Source organism: Meleagris gallopavo, chromosome 9, assembly GCF_000146605.3.
Source record: "Meleagris gallopavo isolate NT-WF06-2002-E0010 breed Aviagen turkey brand Nicholas breeding stock chromosome 9, Turkey_5.1, whole genome shotgun sequence".
Lineage (NCBI taxonomy): Eukaryota > Metazoa > Chordata > Aves > Galliformes > Phasianidae > Meleagris > Meleagris gallopavo.
In genome coordinates, this window is record NC_015019.2 from 11,697,540 (window position 1) to 11,717,599 (window position 20,060).

General features: G+C 46.0%; 1 protein-coding gene across 3 annotated transcripts in view; it reads left to right on the forward strand.

The window, feature by feature from the left end:
- ARHGEF9 (Cdc42 guanine nucleotide exchange factor 9) overlaps nt 1–20,060 on the forward strand; it is a 121,773-nt gene that overhangs the window by 64,948 nt on the left and 36,765 nt on the right. For all 3 annotated transcript variants that reach the window (XM_019618249.1, XM_010715344.3, XM_010715346.3), the window contains exons 5-7: nt 8,877–9,068; nt 15,641–15,820; nt 17,591–17,823. In XM_019618249.1, the coding sequence (XP_019473794.1) occupies nt 8,877–9,068; nt 15,641–15,820; nt 17,591–17,823 (605 nt within the window). The remainder of the gene's footprint in view (nt 1–8,876; nt 9,069–15,640; nt 15,821–17,590; nt 17,824–20,060) is intronic.

A 20,060-nucleotide genomic window follows, 5' to 3' on the forward strand; every position in this document is an offset into this window, starting at 1 on the left:
GAGTTCTGTCACAGTTTGTCCACAGCTCTGCGAAGGAAGGCTGGAGGGGGGAGAATTCACCACTTGGCTTTCCAATCCTGAGCTGCCTTCTCCCTGCAGTGCTTGTCAGGTTGCAGCCACAAGGCAGCCCACTTGCTGGCTGTCCTGCACTGAGCAAGCAGATGCCATTTGGGCTGCCGTGTTCTGCTCTCCTGCTGGCAGAGGTCGCTTTCTTGCTTCTTCATTTCTATTCTTGCAGATTCCTTTTTCTCTCCTCCCACTTTACTTGCAAAGAGAGAGTAACTTGGACCAGATGCCTGGAAAGCCATTGGGGCTTTGGATAGGCAACTGGAACCTCTCTTCTCTTTGCAGGATCATTGCAGTTTGTGCTCCTTTAGGGTCCTGTTAAGGACCATTTAACCCAAAACATTTACATTTTGCTTTCATCACCTTTTTTCTTCTTGTCTATTTCTTACTGAACTGATCACGCTTTCATAATGAGGAGGCTGGATCTTTTCTTCGTTGTACTTTGAGTTCTGCTTTTTTGACAAGGTACCAGAAAGCTGCCCAATTTAGACTGGGTGGCTCTAGTTTTACATGCATATTTAAAAAAAAAAAATTCTTTTTTCTATATTCCATTTATTGAATTTGGGGAGGAAAAGAGAACAACATGTGGCATAGCAGAGAATCAAAAGCAGTTTGAGTAAGGGGTGACAGGACAGACCAAATGGGTGTAAAACCAAACAGGGTTAATTTCAGTATGTTTTGGACAGCAGGTTTCCCTTAGATGCTAACAGAGGGTGCACCAGAAGATCACTGCAAAGTCAGATTTCTCTTGAAGTTGTTTGGATCTCTTCTGCATACAAACCTGGGCTGGAAAACATGGTTTGCAGTGAAACGTCTGACGCTTCTTGCTTTTCAGCCAGATCACATGAAAAGCTTTGGCAGAGAATTTGGCACTCAGAAAACCTCATAGCAGGAAAAATTCCCATTTGTAAGTGCAGAGAAAAACAGTAACCTGCCGATTACCTTGGCCTCTCTTACATGCCTGCTTTGGAGGCAGGGGGTTGTAAACAAGTACTGCATTTGAGGAATGCAGGGGAATTGTCTCTGTGCAGAAGGCCTACAGTTATCCTCTTAGTAGTTAGAGAGTTGGCTAGAAGGAAAGACGATAGCATAAAGCCATAAGGCTTTGGGAGTGCAGGAATTTTAAAGGGTAAACTGGATGATAAAGTGTTTCAGGGAACAGAAAAATCAAAGCATAGGAGAAGGTATGGAATTTAGTAAGCAATGGTGAATGGTTTCATACATTCAGGGAGAAAATTATGAAAACCTTACATCATGAGAGAGGTGCATGAGCACTCCAGAACTAGCTTTAAGGCCAAAGAAGGAGCTGGGTTTTGGGCAGAACTACCTTGTATTTTAGTGTACGTTCCCAGATGAGTACACTGGATGACACGGGGCACAAGTTGGTCCAGTGATTTGCTGGTAGTGTTCCTCAATGCCCTGTCCTCTGTAAGGGTCTGAGAATGGGGGAGGTGCACCAAGACAAATAGAGGATTTTTAAACAGGATTTTGTAGTGGCCATTTTATTTGTTTCTTTTCTCTCCTTTATGAACGGTATTGTCTTGGTCTGGCTTTACATAATGTGGTGCAAATGAGTTTTTGCATACCAGCATATCCAGCATCCATATGTGAGCTTAAAAAAAATAAGCTTAGTATTTGTAGACAGGGATTTTCAGCACAGTAATACTCGAGTACTGCACATGGATCTATCAGCCGCCATACCTTAGGGTCTCCTTCATAAAACAAAGTCTCAAAACGAGGCTTTGATTACAGACCCCAGCACTGTACCTCCAAAATGGCTGAGGCACAGCCAGCTAGATGGCATCCTGCTCGGACTCTGATGCATTTCTACTGGAAAGAAAATGTAAAACCAAACCATTGCTGATGCTTATTGCTGTGAAGTCTTTCCCTAGAGATAGGCACAGCAGAATACATCCAGCCTGGACAGAGAAAGGGATTGCTTTTGTTGGATACCTAGAGGCAGGCTGAGTTACTGGAATGTGCTTGCTTGCACTTCAGCAGTGATACTCTTCCCTCTATTTGCCAAGCTAAGCTCAAGAGCACATAGGGCTGGGGAGGCTCTGCTGCAATGTCTTGTAGCAACCAGTGACTGCTCCATGTTCTGGGAACTGAAGGGTAATGGTCCTGCTGTGGTGTTCACATTCCCCCTGATCAGTGCCCCTTCCAGGGCAGAACACACAGGGACGGATCAGTGCAGCAGTGTTCCTTCCTATCACTCATCTTTGCTTAGGTCTCCAGCTGTTGTAATTTTAGGTTGGTTTTCCTGCTGAAAAGCTGCCTTTGACCCACTTTCCTTTTGGTTGATAGATGAGAAGTGCTAGATCAATTGGTGGAAACTTTTAAGGCACTTTTTAGGAGACTGCACCCAAGTCTTCTCATAGTGCTTAGCACCAACTGTTGTGGCATCAAGGAGAGATGGGATGAGGGAGAAGAGGATGGCACTGAATGGCTTTCACCTATTGGACAAATAAAACGTTGTGTGCTGCAGTGTCTGCTGCAGCATCAGTGCCTTTTAAAGGAGATTTTATTCTCCTGTGGCAAATCCAGCACAAAAATAGCTTCTGGTGGAGGTACCGCGCACAGCATGAGCAGTACTCTACAGTGACAGGATGCACTGCAGACAAATTGTGGGGCTTTTTAAAGTCAAGCAGCATTTTAGCATCCAAACACTGCCTGTGCTAATTGCAACTGTCATTAACGTGACAGGGAATGCCACTCAGCTCAGCATCTGTCAGATCCCCAGAGGTTCAAATGCAGGCACTTGGGCCCTTCCTCCTACAAGCTGGTTTCTGGGTGCAAATATACTGTTTTGAGGCCGTTCTTTGAATTGGGCACAGATCTTCACAGATCTTCCCTGTTCTCTGCCAAGTTAGTGGTGAAGGAAGACCCAGCCTCTGCTGGGTGCAGTGATGGCTTCCTTGTGAGCTGGGCTGATGCAAGGAACTGCCAGAGCTCCTCCATGCACTAATACTTTAGGATTTTAGGAAGTGAGGAGAGCTGAAATGCAATATTGTGAGGGTAAAGTATAGCACACCTCGTGCATTGTGTCCAAGTAACATTTGCTACCTGGTGGAGCTTTAGCCCGTGGGAACTGGCACAGAAAACAGGGTGGAAACACAAGGCATCTTCCTTAGAAGTTTTTTTCATGGATACAGAGTCTGAGGGTGTTCCTATGGAGCCCTTGTTTTCTCCTTTTCCAGCAATGAGTGAAGGGCATTTCTTACCTTGGGTAAAGGGAGCTGCTGAGGCTGGCAATGAAGAGTTTGGGGAGGAAGAGGAAGAGCTGGAAGTGGATTTGCTGGGGCTGCCAGGAGGGCGAGAGCATCCCAGCACCTGCATCTGCCGGGCCCTCACCTCTTCAGCAGGCAGGGGAGGGACAGACATCAGCCATGGGGCTCAGGGAGCCCAGCATAACCTGCACATTTCCTGGCCGTGGTGCCCAGGTGCTGGAGTGACATTGTGAGATCCATGTTGACTGTTGTACGTATGCAAAGCTCTGCACTGGTATTTGTTATAAAAGCCAATGGTGAGCAGAATGGCAGCAGCTATCTGGAAGGATCTGCCTGCATTAATCTGCCACATTCCTTAATTGTGAGCTAGGATCCAAGATGGGACATTATCTGCTAGTTTTGTCCTTGTGACTCTCCAATGGAAGGAGATGAATAATCTTGATGGCTGGATAAATGTTTGTCTTATCATGCTTTCTGATTATGATGAGACTGTCAGCCCATAGCGCCCATTCAAATAACGTGTCCTTGTGTACAATGTGTGCTTTCAGCTGTCTAAATATATAGTAATTACAGGTCGTATTATGTTGGAATGGTGCTGTTTGGTGATTTTATGCACCATTTAGGTACAGCTGCAAATTGATAAATCACATTTCTACGGGTTTTATATAAATCACATAATATTAACTAGTGCAATGAAGTTATTAACTCTCCCTGGCTCCTGAAACTGGATCCTTAGGCAAAAGGGACTTTTCTTGACTATTTTATCTGCTTCTGCCAATTACTACTGGTCATGGCTTCCTAATCAGGGTTGAGTTTCCAAATGGGATGACTGTGAGCCTTGTGATAAGCCTGTTCTACGTGTGCGGAGTGGACTTTCCAACTGAAATATCACTTAGAGTTAGTGTTATGCAACTAGTATATGCAAGAATTTTTTTTCTGCACTTTTTGTTGGCTCCTTTTAATTAATTCCTAATCTAGAAGTTTGAAATGGTTCTAATGGCAGCATTCCTTTCTTTTCTTTTTGCCATGTTGGACCTTTTCAGTGGTGTGAGGGAGGCTGTTGTTCAATGTATTATTTCAGAGCCTGTGCTTTTTTGCATTCCAGAGGTGTTAAAAAGGCACTGAAGGCTAATTCACTATTGTAGGGTTGTTGATGATTTCAAGAACAGCAGTTACTTTTTGCTTTTTTTTTCTCATAAAAGATAGGTAGTGTTGGATACAGTGATTAAAGCTGGTATCCCAACACTTCTGCTCCGAGCCACAGCCCCCTAATTGCTGAGGACAGGGCAGGAGCCCAGAGAGACTTCTTGAAATCCAAGTGAGAGGTGCCAGGTTGAATTCCCATTCCCATCTCTTCCTGTGGAAGGCCCCCCAGGAGCTCAGCAGGGGTGGCAGCCACCAGCTGGAGTGGGAGGACTGGGCAGGTGAGGACAGGCTGGGAGGAAAACAGAGGTCTGAAGTTTCCTTTGTAAAATAGATGTAATTTTACAGGGAGGGAGGTAAATGTGCACTGCTGATCAGTGCACATTGGAAAATATCTAAGGAAGGCATGGGACGTTCTTCCACTAATGGTATCTCAGCCGTTACTGCAGCAGTGGAGTACTGAGCTTTTTGGACAGGAGAGCACTGTTGGGAGAGTTGCACGTGGCTAGATCACACTGATCAGGGCTCCCTTGCCCACAGGTGACTATGGACTGGGCTAAAATAGGAACCTTAGCAGCATTGTCTAGATCAGCTAAAGATGACATTCAATAAAGTGCTGGGAGGGAATAGTGTCACCCCCAGTTTGCCTCTTCTACCTGGCTGTTGCCTGCAGTGCAGCAGCATCAAGGTTCAAGTAAGGACAGTGAAGCAGAGAGGATCTGCCCTCTGGAGATGGTGAACACAACACTCTGGGTGTGACTTGCCCTTGCCCAAGCATAGCACAGCTACAAGCACTAGAGGATTTGAGAGCTGTACAAGCCCAGAGCTGAAGCAATGCTATGTAAGACCAAGCACCCAGCTAGCCACTTGTTGCTTGTGGATGAGAACAAGAGCGTGGCAAGCCTACAGTGATGCCTTTAAGACCATAATTCAAATGATGCAAAAGCTTTTCTATGTTCCTCCTAACATAAAAGCCTACAAACTTCAAAAATACTCATGAAATGTACCATTGGTATGGGAGCTTACCCCTATTATAGATGGGAAAAGCTTAGACCAGTTGAAGGGGTTGGCCCAAGTTCGGCAGCAGAGCTGAGAATGTTCCTCTTCTTCCCTGAGTGATGCTCTGGACTTTAGATGATCCCCTGAAAAAGTGGTAAGTGTGAACTGCAGAGAACTTCACATGTGGAGATACAAAGCTGGAATGTTTGAGAGCACAGGGGGAAGGCTTTCTCTCTTGCCAATAAAGTTGTTGCATTTGTTTTAATCTAAAGCAGGAGTCTTCTAGACTACAACTGTAATTTTTTCCTTTTGGAAACATGAATTAGTTGGAAAGGAAAAAAAATTCATTAAGGAAGAAAGTGAGACTCCTGAGTTTTGTGATGTGGAAGCTGGGAATGCTGCTACAGTACGCAAGAGGTGTGCCAAATTCTGAGGCTTTCAGAAATCATAAACATTTACAAGCTTGCTGTTTGCATTAGAGAATCAAAGCCTTTAGGATTCACGCTTTCAAGCTTTTTTCTCCTTACTATTATGACAATTTTTTTAATGAAAATGAAGTTTTCCTCATGATTGCCTGGCTCCAGGAAGTAGAGCTGTAAAACTGTGCTTGGTTGCCAAACTAGCAGGAATGTCTCGAGGCTTGGCAACAAGCTGTTCTGGTTGGGCTTGGGACAGCTGCAGATACCTTTTCATAGCAGCAGGAAGGTATATTCATCTTCAGCTGAAAGTAGTCAAGGGTTTAATACCTCCGTTGGTTCTTGATTTTCTTAGAATCATAGAGTCATAGAACCATTTGAGTTGGAAGGGAGCCTTAAAGGCCATCATTCTAACCACCCTGCAATGAGCAGGGACACCTCCAGCTCCATCAGGTGCTCAGAGCCCCATGAAGTCTGACCTTGAGTGTCACCAGGGATGGGACACCACCACCTCTCTGGGCAACCTGTGCTAGTGCCTCACCACCCTGATTGTAAAAAGCTTCTTCGCTATGTCCAATCTAAATCTCTCCTCTTTTAGTCTGAAACCATTTCTCCTTGTCCTGTCACAAGAGACCCTGCTAAAGAGTGTGTCCCCTCCTTTCTTGTAGTCCCACTTTACGTTCTGACAAACCACGCTCAGGTTTCCCGGAGCCTTCCCTTCTCTATGCTGCACAGCTCCAGCTCTGACAGCCTGTCCTCGTAGTTCCATCCCTTGGATTCACTTCAATGTACATACGGTCTGGAATACCAATAAATCTGCCCCGAGGATACCTGCTGATGATTGTCCTAAGGACTTTACATCAAACTCGCACCTCCAAAATCAGTGTACAGTATAAATCAGTTGCTTCTGATAGCTTTGGAAGTCGATGTTGGCACGGTGGTGACTAGGAAGCGTGCTCCAGTCCATCTTTGTAGAAGGTGCCATGGCGGAGAGCCCCATCACTTGGGAAGGTCCTGGGGAAGGCGGGCATTGCCCCCCAGTGGTGCACTCACTGCTGAGCCTTCCTGCAGCAGAAGAGCTGCTTGCTCTCAGGAGATCTGCCCTGCTGCAGCCATGGCCATGCCGCGCTGGGTGCTGCTGCACACGTGTCCTGACACAGCCCTCCCCTGGCCTCGGGGCATGGAAACGAGAGCTGACAGCCACACTCACCGCGCTTCACTTCTGCTCTGTCACACAGGACATCAAATTGACTCTTGGCTGTGCTGTCCTGGGGAAAGGTACAAAGCCTTCGTGCTTTGGGAACAGCAGCGGGAGCGGTGCTGAGGTGTGATGGGCATGAAGGTTGTGTCACCTGGCTTTTCCTCCCAGAAAGTGCTCCCAGATGCTCAGCGGAGGTGTTGTGCCCCATGAATCCTGCAGAGAGAGCATCCCATCACTAAAATGGGCATCACAGCTCCATGCAGTCTTGTGTAAAGTCCCCAAGAGCTCCCAGGCATGGAACGGATGTGAACAGGGTGAAAAGTCAGGCTTTTTATGGCTCTTTCTTTTTTTTTAAGCCCAAGTTTGCAGCATCGTGAACATTCTGCCAGAGAAAAGGTGTTTTTTCTTCCAACACTTGGGCTTCTTTGTAGGAAGGCAAAATGTGGGAGCTGTAATAAGAGGAGATGTGGTTTAGCAAAACATAATAATTGGATAGGAAAACAGGGAAGGAGTGTGGGAAGCTTTTGGTGTTTTCACTGCACTAATCTGCAGGAACACGGCCTCTTACAATCAAGATGTTTAAAATAGAAGTTAAGCTTAATAATGGGAAACTACTAAAAACTACAAACAGCGAAAAGAAGAATAAAAGATGAGGCTACCTACACAGCTTGTTTCCCTTATGACTCTGTGTGGACAGCTTCATGGTTTTTCATTTCAAGGTCTCCGGTCTTTCAGCTTAAATGCTGAGAAGTTGCTTCATTTATGTAACATCTCAGATGATGTTTGTAAGACAGCATTGCTTCTGTGTTCTAACCTTCATGTAATGTTCATTTACAAACCACACTGAGCTCAATTTGAATTGTTAAGGGTTATTTTAAGCAGATTTTGTTTTGGGTAACAGGTAGCAAAAAGAGGTACTTGGTCCATACGTTGTGCTCAAAGGCAGGTGTGTGGCGTAAAGCGGTAGCTTTACGTGTGCAAGTTCAATGCATGCTTTTATTTGATGATGGAAATGGAGTATGCTGAAGGTGCAGAGATCCTTTATCATTGCTTTCAGCAATTCCTTGCAGTCTGAAATGTTCAGTGCCACGTGGCAGGAAATTTGTTCTGTCAAGGAATGGCCCTGTCTCATCCCAGTGCAGTTTAGGGATTGTAACCTCAGGATGCTGAGAAAGGGCTTTTGCCTGAATGAGAATGGCTCATGTGAAATGATGGGGGAAAGCTGCTGTGAAATGAAAATCAATGCTCATGCACAAATGCTGGCCTGGGAAGGCTGAGGAAACCTGAGAGCTGTAACCCGATTAGCTTGAGCGGATGGTCAGACCTGCTCAGATTCCTGAAGGTATCTCGACCTTCAACAGCGGACATCTGCAAGGGTCTCCCCACTCCTGACAGAGGTTTCCTCCTGTCACAGCAGCCCCCAGCTGATGAGGGCTGGGGAAAGCAATGCTTTACGCTGCTAAGTTCTGCAGATTGCTCTGTTGTACAAATGGACATGTAGTTCAGAGCGCTTGGCAGCATCAGCAGTCTGGTTGCCTTCATATATGATTCTATTCTTGGAATCAAAACTATCAAAACTCACGGCCCCTTTGCTTACAAGAGGAACCAAGTGCAGTGCAGGGAGCCACTTGGGGGTGCGGTTATGCTGTTATAAAAGTAGGCTCTCTGGGCTACCACGGATGCAGTGCTGGCATCGACATTGCCATAAAGAGGGACTCGCTCCAGTATCACCCAGTGCAGTGCAGACCACAGCCCAGGCTTCATTCACTGGCCTCGTGATGCGCTTGCAAATGACCTTGCTGTTCTCCCCTCTTCTCGCAGCTATGGGTGAACCAAGAAGATGGAGTGGAGGAGGGAACCAGCGAAGTGCAGAATGGCCACTTGGATCCAAGCGCCGACTGCCTCTGTCTTGGCAGAACCGTCCAGAACCGAGATCAGATGAGAGCCAATGTCATCAATGAGATCATGAGCACGGAGCGTCACTACATCAAGCACCTCAAAGACATTTGCGAGGTACGTGGGGTTGTGACACGAGGGATGCAGCAGCACATGTGATGGGCTGTGGAGAGCTGAGGGCCGAGTTTGTCCCTGAGTAACAGGGGAAGATGTTGCAGTGTGCTTATTGAGTAGTGTGTTTAATAGAGGAGCAGCACCTGTCAATAAGTATTGATACTTTTGAATATTTTCTGCTGGATCTGCTAATTAGCTTTGGTTTGTATTAACCAAAAGAACAATTTTCTGATCTTCTTTCAGTACTTTTCTGACTAAAAAATGATGAGGTTGAGATCGTTCAAGCATTTCTCTTAATTAAAGCCCATTACCATCTACTTTTGAACTGTTGACCAAGGAAATTAGGTTGTAATTAAATCTATCAGTTAACCATTTCATCTGTCGTTCACCTCAGACTCACAACTTCCCCCTTGCTCAGAATGGCTTCTCTTACAGTGGGATTGAGAGCAAAATGTTTTCAGTATGGGAAATGAAGTACATGATATTTACATAGCATAAGGGAAACTGCAAGCAAGTGAACATTGATGACTGCACCCTCCCATCCTCAGCATGGTTTTTCATTATGCACAATTAATTCCCACAACTCCTTAGTGTACTGCAGCCCTAGTACCACGAGATGGATGTGAAGTGTAAGGCCTGTGGTGCTGGATGTTTGGGAAGGAGAATGCACAGACATGCCTCAGTGTGCTGCAGGACAGCCTGGGAACTGTCTTAGAGAGACGGAGAACTTTGTTTGCACAAAAATCACAGTCTGGGGCTTTCTGCTCATCCCTCGCAAGGTTTAGGATTCCATGAGCTCGTGTCCAGTTTTTCCAGAGTCAATGAGGTGAAGCCGTTTGCAAATTCTGCTTAGAAAATGTCTTCCTCCTCCCTTCATACTTGCCACTTTTCTTTTGACAAGGCGAAGCAGCCAACCAAAAAAGCAACTGTGATGCTTTTCGAATATGGAAGAGCCTTGGGATTTCAATTTGGAAACAAATGAGCTTAATTTCAGTGTGCTATTTCAGTCAGAAGGCTTTGCATTAAAGAAGGGAAAAGCTGCAGGAACTTTTTTGCATCATGCTTCTTTTCCCACATTTGCACTTTTCTATTGAAAAACTGAATAAATTTGAACTTGCATTTCCTGGCCATGTCACCATGCTTTTGCCAAGTAAGATTCTCAGGAGGAGCAGATAGATACAATTTTTGTGACATCTGTGGAGTAACACTGATTTGCAGCACGTAACAACATGCACAATGTGTGAAAGAGATGTGTGATGCAAAATGGTGTTGAGGGATAAATCTGACTGCCAGGTAGAGCACCAGGAAGTGACTCAGCTGCCTCACTTAGAAAATGAGGACTGAAGTGGGCATTCTTGTCTGCAGAGTGATGGGCTGTCCCTTGCTCAATGCAGTCAGAGCCATCAGTTTGCCTGGAGAAGGCTTGGAGCTAGCACAGCATGGCAGGCATTTTGGCACAGCATGACATGAGCGTTCCTGTTTGTGCCTAGGAGTGGGTTGGAGATGCCATGAGCTCCTCCAAATATGTTTGTACAGAGGTGATGTTTCACCAGAGAGTAGATACCAGACACCTGCTGATGAGATGCAGAAGTGCTGGTGGCAGTGACAAGCTCCCCTTTCCCCTCTGCTCTTTTATTTGAAGGTGCCAGGACAAATGGGAGCAATATGACATACTGGTACAATGCAGAGCAGTGCTGGCTGGGTGGCAAAGGTTGAGCCTGATCTAGCATTGAGCTCAGCCATGTAGTCATATTCCCATTGCTGAATTACAATAAGAAGTCCTAAGGCCAGTGAGACACCTTAAGATATGAGGTTGCTGTCAGAGGATTGTAGCCTCTGTGAGGTGATTAACAACCCTCCAATTGCTCTTTTCTCCTGTAGGATGTGTTCCAGAACCTGCTACTCTGTTATTATAGATTGTGTTATTATTCATAATACCCATGGCACCAGCCCTGCTAAGTCAGGAGCTCACAAGCTAGCCAGCACCAGAATGAAAATTACCTGTGCTTCAGAAAGCAGCTGGCTTGGAGGGGAATCCCCCTCTCAGCAAACCACAAAGCACTGAGAATTGCTGCTGCTGTGCCCTTGCTCAGTGTGAAGGTCTGGTTGCTGTGTGGTGAAACAATTTTTATGAGGGGCAAAATGCTGAGCTTTCTCTGGGCTACATTATCCAGTGCAGATGGATTGTTATTCTGTAATATCACCAAGGGGAAAAGAAGGAAAAAGAATCCAGCCTTAGGGAAATATCCAGCAATAGGAATTTGAGGCTTGGCAGTTAAAGCTTAGAAAAATAATCAGCTACCGAAAACTAGGCTTTTATAATGGATAGCAGCAGCCAGCTGCTGCACTGGGGCTCTGAGCCTGGGAAGGCATGGGGTACATCCCTACTGGGGGTGACACCAACAGAGCAGCTGAGGTGTTGGGACAGCAGGCAGCTCGATGGGAGCAGTGAGCGCCAAGGGACAGGAGGGGGGGAAACACCAGCCAGCTTCCATTGCTGCATTTTTGCTCTCTCCCAAGCCATATCACTCTGAATTTATTTTTTAATAATGCTGGCTGGATCCCATCTAAGATTTGCTTTGGTGCCAGGACAGCTCTGAGTGCTGAATGGCACTGCATCTCAGCACGTGGAGTCGAGTCTGTTGTGCAGAGCTGATGGGAGCTTTTGCATGGTCCAGGTGGCATTAGCCTGACTCATACTCAGAGGAGTAGAACAACTGCTTTTCTGTGCTGCCTCAGACATGAGCAGCATAAAACCCTTCTGGTAGTGCTATGGTGCACCTCCAGAGGACCACGTCTGGGGGACTGCTGGCACTTCTGTATGGCCAGTTTCTCACCTGTGGCTAGCAGAGTGGAGGGTGGTTCTGTAGAAAGTTGTATAGATTAATTAGGACATACATACATACATGTATTCCCCAGTATGTGACTTGCAGCTGCGTTTTGCTGCTTGCTTGTGCACACCTTGTTTTTCTCCTTTGGATTTGGCTCCTTCTGTGTCCTTCTGAGGAACCAGCTTGTGTTCCTGATGGATTTTGTTGTACATTGTAAGTATCCGTGGTACCAATGGGAAGGAGTGCAGCCAGACTGGTGCACGGTCTGTGCCTGATGTGCAATACTTCTGCTGCCTATGCTTCAGAGTCCTGACCGCCTGGGAGCAGGCACAGCTCTAGTGTGCCTTTTTCATTCAAACAGCCTCTGCTTTGTTCTTGGGTTACTCTTGGGTTTCATGTACGGGCGTGATGCTCACCTGGATGTGAGCTAGTGAGTAGTATTCTGGTAGTTCAGATGGTGCTTGTCCAAAGTGAGGGCAGTCTGCAGGACATTATCTTCCCCGCACTGGCTCAGAGCTGGAGGAAAAACAGAATATTACCATAGCTACCTTTTAACTTACAGCCTGCAGCAGCTGTCATCTCCTCCTCATTCTTGCTGCAAGTGCTCCCCTCGCTCTCAGCAGGACAGGAAGGACAGATGGATTGTCCACCTCTCCTGACTGTCTCTAAACCCACTTTGGGGTGAAGAAAACTTAGCACTTAACCTTCTGCAAATGCTTTCTAACTTTGGCCTATACCTCTGGGACTACATGGAAATGTGCTTTAAAGGGAGACAGTTTGACAGCTATTTTTAGGTATTCATTGAGCAAAACACACTCCAACATCTGCTCATCAGTCAGCTATCCCTTTTCTGAGCAAACCTGATGGAATGAGCAGAAGGAAGATGACATTGTTTTATGTAACAAAAGTAAATCTACTGGAAAAAATATGCAGCATCCTTCGTGGTGCTTGCTGCATGTTATATCTGAGTCTTCAGCCTCCCCTTTGCTGGAAACCAAACATCACATGCACAAGCTGGGTAGAGGATAAGGCTGGGAGCTGCATGCATGCAGTTACTCTCCCCTGTGCAGAAATGTGCTGCTTCAGCTTCTCTGGAGCACGTGACTTGGGCAAAGAGATGAACCAGCAGCAAGAGGAGGGGGGATTTTCAAGACAGAAGCTGCAGCCAATAGCAACCCCAGGGCTGAAAGATGTTCATATGAATAGTCTGTGGACTGATTTCACAGAGCAGCATGTGCATGAGAGGAGCCTGGCTTGCAGGCAGCCCACAGCATGCAGCAGGGCAAAGGTGCTGACACAAATGCCTTGCAGCAGCTCTTCAGCACAGCTAGCACTGCAGCCAGGGCCAAAAGGAAGACTCTGGTTTTGTGGGCAGATCTGTGCATTATTGTTGTTTTTTGTAGCTGTTCTGAGATAAGCAGGTAAACGTGAAAAGGAGCACGGAAAATATTCTGCATTATTCTTTGACAGTTTGAAATGTCATTTGCCATTCAGTTGTCCTGCAACATGGGAACCAGCGTGTTCTCATTCTTCCTGGCCTTGAAAAATGAGACAGGGAAACCCAGGGAAATGAGTCATCAAGGAGCTGCTGGAAGAAGAGAGACCTAGATTTAGTAAATGGGGAAGGTATTCCATAACCCAAGCTTCCCAGCTGTAAAAGCAGGCACACTAAGGATAATGGCATCCTTCTAGCTGAGCTGGACATTGCAGAGGCTGGTTCTTTGCCAGCTTGGCCAAAGTTGCACTTATCATTCTGCAGTTTGAAATTCTCCCTCCCAGAACCACATGGTGAGGCTGAAGGACACTTTATTATAGCGTTCCAGTAGCTTGCATTATGGACCAGCAGCTGCGTGTCACCAGCTGACACTTTGTGTGACTAAGCATCTAGAGCTCCCAAATATAGCCAACCAACTGGAGCTGTTGGCATTTTTTTCCCCTTCATTTTTTTTTTTCTCTCCCTATATAATAAACATAGGGAAAGTCATCACACGATGAGCCCTGTGTTATTTTCTTTTCAACCAAGAGGCCACAATCCTGAAAAGGCCAGTATAGCATTTGCTATTTGGCCTAGCAAGGTTTCTAGTCTAAATCATGCAGACAGGCAAAGTGCAGGGGGGTGAAGTGATTTGCTCAATGTCACATGGATCAGTTCAGGGTCAAAAATTCAGCACAGGCATCCCAAGCCTTTGTGTGTCACTGCATCCCCTGGACCACATATGCTTCAGGCAAGCGTGTTTGAAGTCATCATGATTCAGCTGAAACCAGGATGGCAAGTTCGTGGGCAAGGCAGGCTCAGCAAAGCAGGGAGGCAGGCAGAGCTCAGTGCGTTACACTTTTTGATAGAATATTGATCCACTCTATCTTTTTAGATTAGGAAGTCTTCAGAGCAGTGTATGATGCCCAGCTAACATTGGGCTCAGCACCACTGAGCACCATGGACAAATGAAGACTAAGTAATAAGGAGCAGTTTGTTCTTGCACTGGACCAGGATGCAGGAGATCTGAACTGCTGCCAGCTCTGCTGCAGATTCCCTGTTATTTTTGAAATTTCCTTAAACTCTCTGCATCCCAGTTGTTCCTCTCTCCTTTTCCATTTATCTTGCACAGTTGTAGACTCAGTGGGAGAGTCTGATGTTTGTACAGTGCGGGACACAAAGCAAGAATAGCAATAAAAAGTGACAGCTGAGAAAACAGGGCAGAATTTCTGCCTGTTTTGTGCCGTATGGAATACCATATTTGGGATAATATCTTGATTATGGGATAAAGAAAACAAAAATTAAAATGACGCTGCTTTCCTCTAGATGGCATTGATCAGTGGCTCCTGCTGCTCGGGCTGGGGCCAGCTGGAACGCCCACCCCAGCTCCTGCATTGCCTCGGTGCTGTGTGGCGCTCACAGCACTGCAGCCCTCCTGCTTTTGTCTCAGGGAGGGGAACAACGTGGGGATGTGCTGCCTGCCAAGTGAGGGAAGGCCATTTGCCTTCAGCATTTTGCTTGGTCCTGAAGTTCCTCTGGATGGATACACCGTCCATAGCCTCCTCCCAGAGCAAGGGCATGCTTCCACATGTTGACAGAGTATTTCTCAGCACGACTGACAACTTCCTCGTCCTGATTACTGTGGCCTGAAAGAGAAATCAGAGTAGACAGGGGGCTGAGTGCCCCTCATGGCTTTCTGTGTACCGCCACGTGCTGCTGAAGAGGATGTGAGAACAGCAATGTTTGTAGGAGCTGCCTGTGATAGCAGGTATTGCAAGGCAGTGAGTTTTGAAGGGATGAATAAACACCTCTTTGGAGCCATCAGCTCCATTTACCATTCTCTGCAGCACAGGTGGGGACAGAGCAGTTTCAGGCTGTGCTGGCTGAGATCTCCGGGGAACTTTCCGTTTGCAAAAGTGATTTATACTAAATGCTGAGGGATGTTGAGGCAGAAGCCAGCACTGCTTCTCCTCTGTGCTTTCCACGCCATGCCAGCATCCTGTGATGCAGGCTGGGAAGCCTGGTACACACTGGCATGTCCTGAGCAAGGATGGTGCTGAGGTCTGCTCTGGGTTGTGGTGAGAACCATGGCTGCAAGTGCCAGATGTTGCAAATGAGATGTTGTCTGTCAGAAAAGGGTTTGTAGCATTTCCAGGCATGTTTTGTATGTTTAAATGTAGAGAGGAATTGACAGAGAATCAAGAAAAATCTGGAAGCAGCTTCTGTGGTTGGATTATTTTATATGGATTGTTCTGTCCTACTTCTTACAGGGTTACTTGAAGCAGTGCCGGAAGAGAAGGGATATGTTCAGTGATGAACAGCTGAAGATCATCTTTGGGAACATTGAAGATATCTATAGATTTCAGATGGGTTTTGTCCGGGACTTGGAGAAACAGTACAACAATGAGGATCCCCATCTCAGTGAGATCGGACCGTGTTTCCTTGAACACGTAAGTTCATTTGTTAATTTTATTTGGGGAGCTGGGGTTGTTTTTTGGGGGGTGTAGAAAAAGCCAGAAGGCAGGAACCGCACAGCATCTAACTGCCATCCATCAGTTCTCTTCTGTTCTGGTTATAGTAGTGATACATCACAGGCTACTCCATAGCTACTCTGTATCCACTTTGTGAGGTATGGATGCAGGGAGGACTCCAAGTGAAGCACATAGTTGGATAACCCCCCCACTGCATTTGAATCAGCATGCTTCCATATCCACTCTCAGATTACATAGGGGCAGTGTCCCTCACATCATCTTCATCCTTTTTTTCTCTTCAAAATATGACTTAAAACCCTTCACAAGCCATCCCAGTCAGATCAAGGATGAGCAGGCGATTGGAATAGGTAAGAAAAACCAGAGGATTAACAAGAAGCCTTAGTTGTGCATTACACTGAAAAGTAGAGGAGTACAAATGGCCAGGCGCATTCATGGCACTGAGAAGCATTTACAAGGGCTGAAAAAACCTGTGAAGCATCGATGTGTTCGTCAGCAGGATGGCTGGGCCAGGGGCAAGGTGGCAGCTCGCACTAAGTGTGCACCAGAGAGGAGATTTTAGCTGATGTTGCAGTCCCGGAGATTTGGCCCTGCCCGTCATGCTGTTATATAAGCCACGTGCTGCAGGAGCTGTTAGATTGGCCAGTGCTGTAAATATGTCAGGAAATGTCAAGGAAATTACAGTCCCACAGCTTTAGGCTTTCTTTTAGAGAGACTGAAAAGCTGTATCAGAGCATACACTTGAGGTACTGCGACCCAGGGTGTGCATCCTGTACTGTTACTTACATCAGGGCTGAACTAGTGACTGTTCACATATTAGGGACATTTCCAATAGGAATTCATGAAACTTCAGCAGGGCGTCCCTAAAAAGACTTCTGGTATCTCTTAAGCATCACTGCACTTCTAATTAAAAGGCAAGTTTATTTTTGAGAAATTGCATTATAACAGTAACGTTGCTCACTTTTATCAGAGCCTGCAATCTCTGCTGTTCGCTTCCACAGCAGCAGCATATTGCGCCTTGTGCAAAAAAGATGGGAGAAATCTTGGTGAGAATCAGTAGCTAAAATTTCATGTCCTAAGGCTGTGCTGTCAATTCATTTATAGTAACAATAGTAAAAGCTACTGCCGCTATTCAGAGCGATATCTGACACTTCTTGTCTTCATTTCCATGGAGGCTGAAAGCCAGCAAAGGGTGGCTGGGCATGCATGTGAGTGTGCAAGTGGGCTTCTTGTTTGTTTGTTTTTCCAATCTTTGGTGCTTTCTAAACCTCTGAGCACAGGGCACTCCACACAGTGGTTGGTTCACAGGGATTGCTGTTGGTACAGAGGTGTTCAGAACTACCCAGATCCCAAGCGCTTGTCAGATGCTTCATGATCCTTCAGGTAAAGAGCTCTAGGAAAAGCAAGATTGTCTTGTACCACTGAAGGCCAGAGCTGTGGCTTGGTTCTACCTTTATGTTTTACAGAGAAAATTACTCCACTCAATTCGAAATTGAGAACACCCCCAGCACTGCACAGGGATTTGCTTTAACACACCTGCTGCTGGCAGAGACCTTAGCAGTGTGTCAGCACAAAGGGCCCTCTCTCCTCCCTTCACCCCAGAGCAACCTTCTTTGAGCAGGGAAAGAATTCAGGATCAGCCCTTCCTTCTCCTACGGGGTATCACTTTTTTTTTAGTCATAATGTTGGTGATTGACTGACGTGTGATCCCTTCCCTCCTGCCTTTCACAGCAAGATGGCTTCTGGATCTATTCAGAGTACTGTAATAATCATTTGGATGCGTGCATGGAGCTTTCCAAGCTGATGAAAGATAGCAGGTACCAGCATTTCTTCGAAGCATGTCGTCTGTTGCAGCAGATGATTGATATTGCCATAGATGGTTTCCTACTGACACCAGTGCAGAAGATCTGCAAATACCCCCTGCAGCTCGCAGAGCTTCTCAAGTATACCGCACAGGATCACAGGTATGGGAGTGCTCCTCTTACGCAGAGGGTTTTGCTCAGTGCTTCTTTACATGGACTCTGCACACACACAGGGCTTGGGTTTTTTTTTCTGTCCAGCTCTTCTCTTCATGACATCTTGTATAAATTGAAGCAGGGCAAAGGTTCAGCAGATAGTTAAAAAGCTTCTCAAAGCATTGATTCTCAGTGGAGCCAAGCTCATCTCTCTTGTAATCAGACATGTGAACTAATTACCCTTGGATGTACTTTATGATGCTACCAGTTACACTAGAAAAATTACTTTAATTAGTGCTCAGTGGTCAGAAAGGCTCATTTCTTTGTCCTAGAGAGGACCCCAGCACACAGTAGGTGTAGGGCTGGGATCCACAACTCTAACCTGAGTACGCTTAGATTTTGGGAGAATTGAGAACCTGTTCTGCTTTTCAACCTGCTTTTGTCTCTGGTTTTGTCATTGGCTTTTTATGATCAGATAAGCATCTGGCAGTCTGATTTCTTCCTCCAAATTTTAAGGATCTCTTTTGTTTGCGATGAGGGCCATCAACCTGACTACCTCCCTTAGCATAAATCAAGAGCAGTACCTATGATGTCAGTTGTGATAGGTGAAAGAGGAATAAAGCCCTCTGGGAACAGATATTCCCCTACCTTGTCAGTATTCTTTCATTCCAAAGCCTATATAAAGTGAAGTAGTTTGAGAGAAAAAGTAGACCACAGAGATTTCAGAAACTTCTGCAAGGGTTCAATTTTTTTTGTTTTCTCCCAGAATCAGCCTGGAAGTGCACAGACAAGTGACATAAGCAAAGGGATGCATCAGTTTGCTCTGGCCAGGTTCACTAGTTCCATTGCTTCCTACTTGCTGAACGCTTGGCTGATAATCACCTATTTGGACTCCAGATCCAATTTCTCTTTTTCCTCTTTTTCCTCTCCTTACCAGACCAAGTCAAACTTGGAGTGGACTCATGGGAATGTTAGGGTATCAGAAACAAGCTTGAGGATCCCAGATGTTGTGGCTTGTTTTGCTCACCAGCCATGTGATGTCCCCACGGTACTTACAGCGTGAACTTAGATGTGTGGCTTCACAGTGGGGAGACATAAGCAGCCCCAGAGAGGATAGGTCTGTGTTTAAAATGACCCTCTCTGAGTTGTTTGGTGTTGATACCAAAGAGGATGTGGACAGGGTGGTTACACAAGGGTGAACTATTTTGAGTACGTTCCTTTGGGATGTTTTAAAATCAGCATGTTGCTAAGCTATCGGCTACAGTCACTTTCTGTGAGACTCAGACCTTCCCTGTGGTTAAGCAACGGTTGGTTCATTCAGACAGAGGGCCCTGCATCAGCCCCATGCTGTGCTCTGGTTAGTGTGGGCATGCCCCACTCACAGTGGATGGCATTAAGACACAGAAATACGGTGGGTTACCCCACACTCCCTTGTGGTCTCACTACTCTGATTCAAACATTCAAACAGCCTGGGAGCAACCAGTTCTCCTGGCAGCCCAGCTCGTGTCCCAGACCTCCCTTATGCCGTTGAGCAATTCACAGAGTAAGGCAAAACTGAGAAAGGACTGGGAGTCCCCGTGAAAGCAAATCTTAGGTTCATATGAGAGTGGGAGATTTCATTCTTTTTCTCTGCTGCCTCCTATTCACTAATGTGGTGCTTGTAGAGCTATGCATTTTCCCTGTGCCAGCTCAGGGCAGCAGAGCAGCGATCAGCAGCCTGAACACACTCCCTCAAATAGCGTGAGTCTGGAATTGCACCCTGGTTGACCCCTGGAAAGAGGTCACTGCATTCCCAAAGTAATCAGCAAACTATTTATTTTCCTTAATGTTATAGTCAGTGCTGCCCTATTATTAATTCACTGTCCAAATGCTTTGCTTCTGTTATTTTTTTCTTCTAAGTTTTGCTAGCTCTGCCACTGATGTGGGCTAGGAGCCCAAAAAAATTCAGGCATGACTTTTTCTTCACTACTGAGTGAAAGAACGTGCACGGAGTTTTCTCCTCAAATAGAACATTAGAATTAGTGAATTAGCATAACCAAGATAAAACCCAGCTTGATTGGCAATGGCCACTGGGCACAGAGGCAGGCGTGGGGGTGTTTTCAAAGCCTGGCTCCCTTCAATTGCTCATTGTTTCGAGCCTGGTTCATTTGAATTTTTCACAAAGCCACATCTGTTCACCTTCTAAAGGTTTGCACCAGCTTAATATGAAGTAAATGTGTGAAGATCCTAAGTGCAGCTTGGTGGTG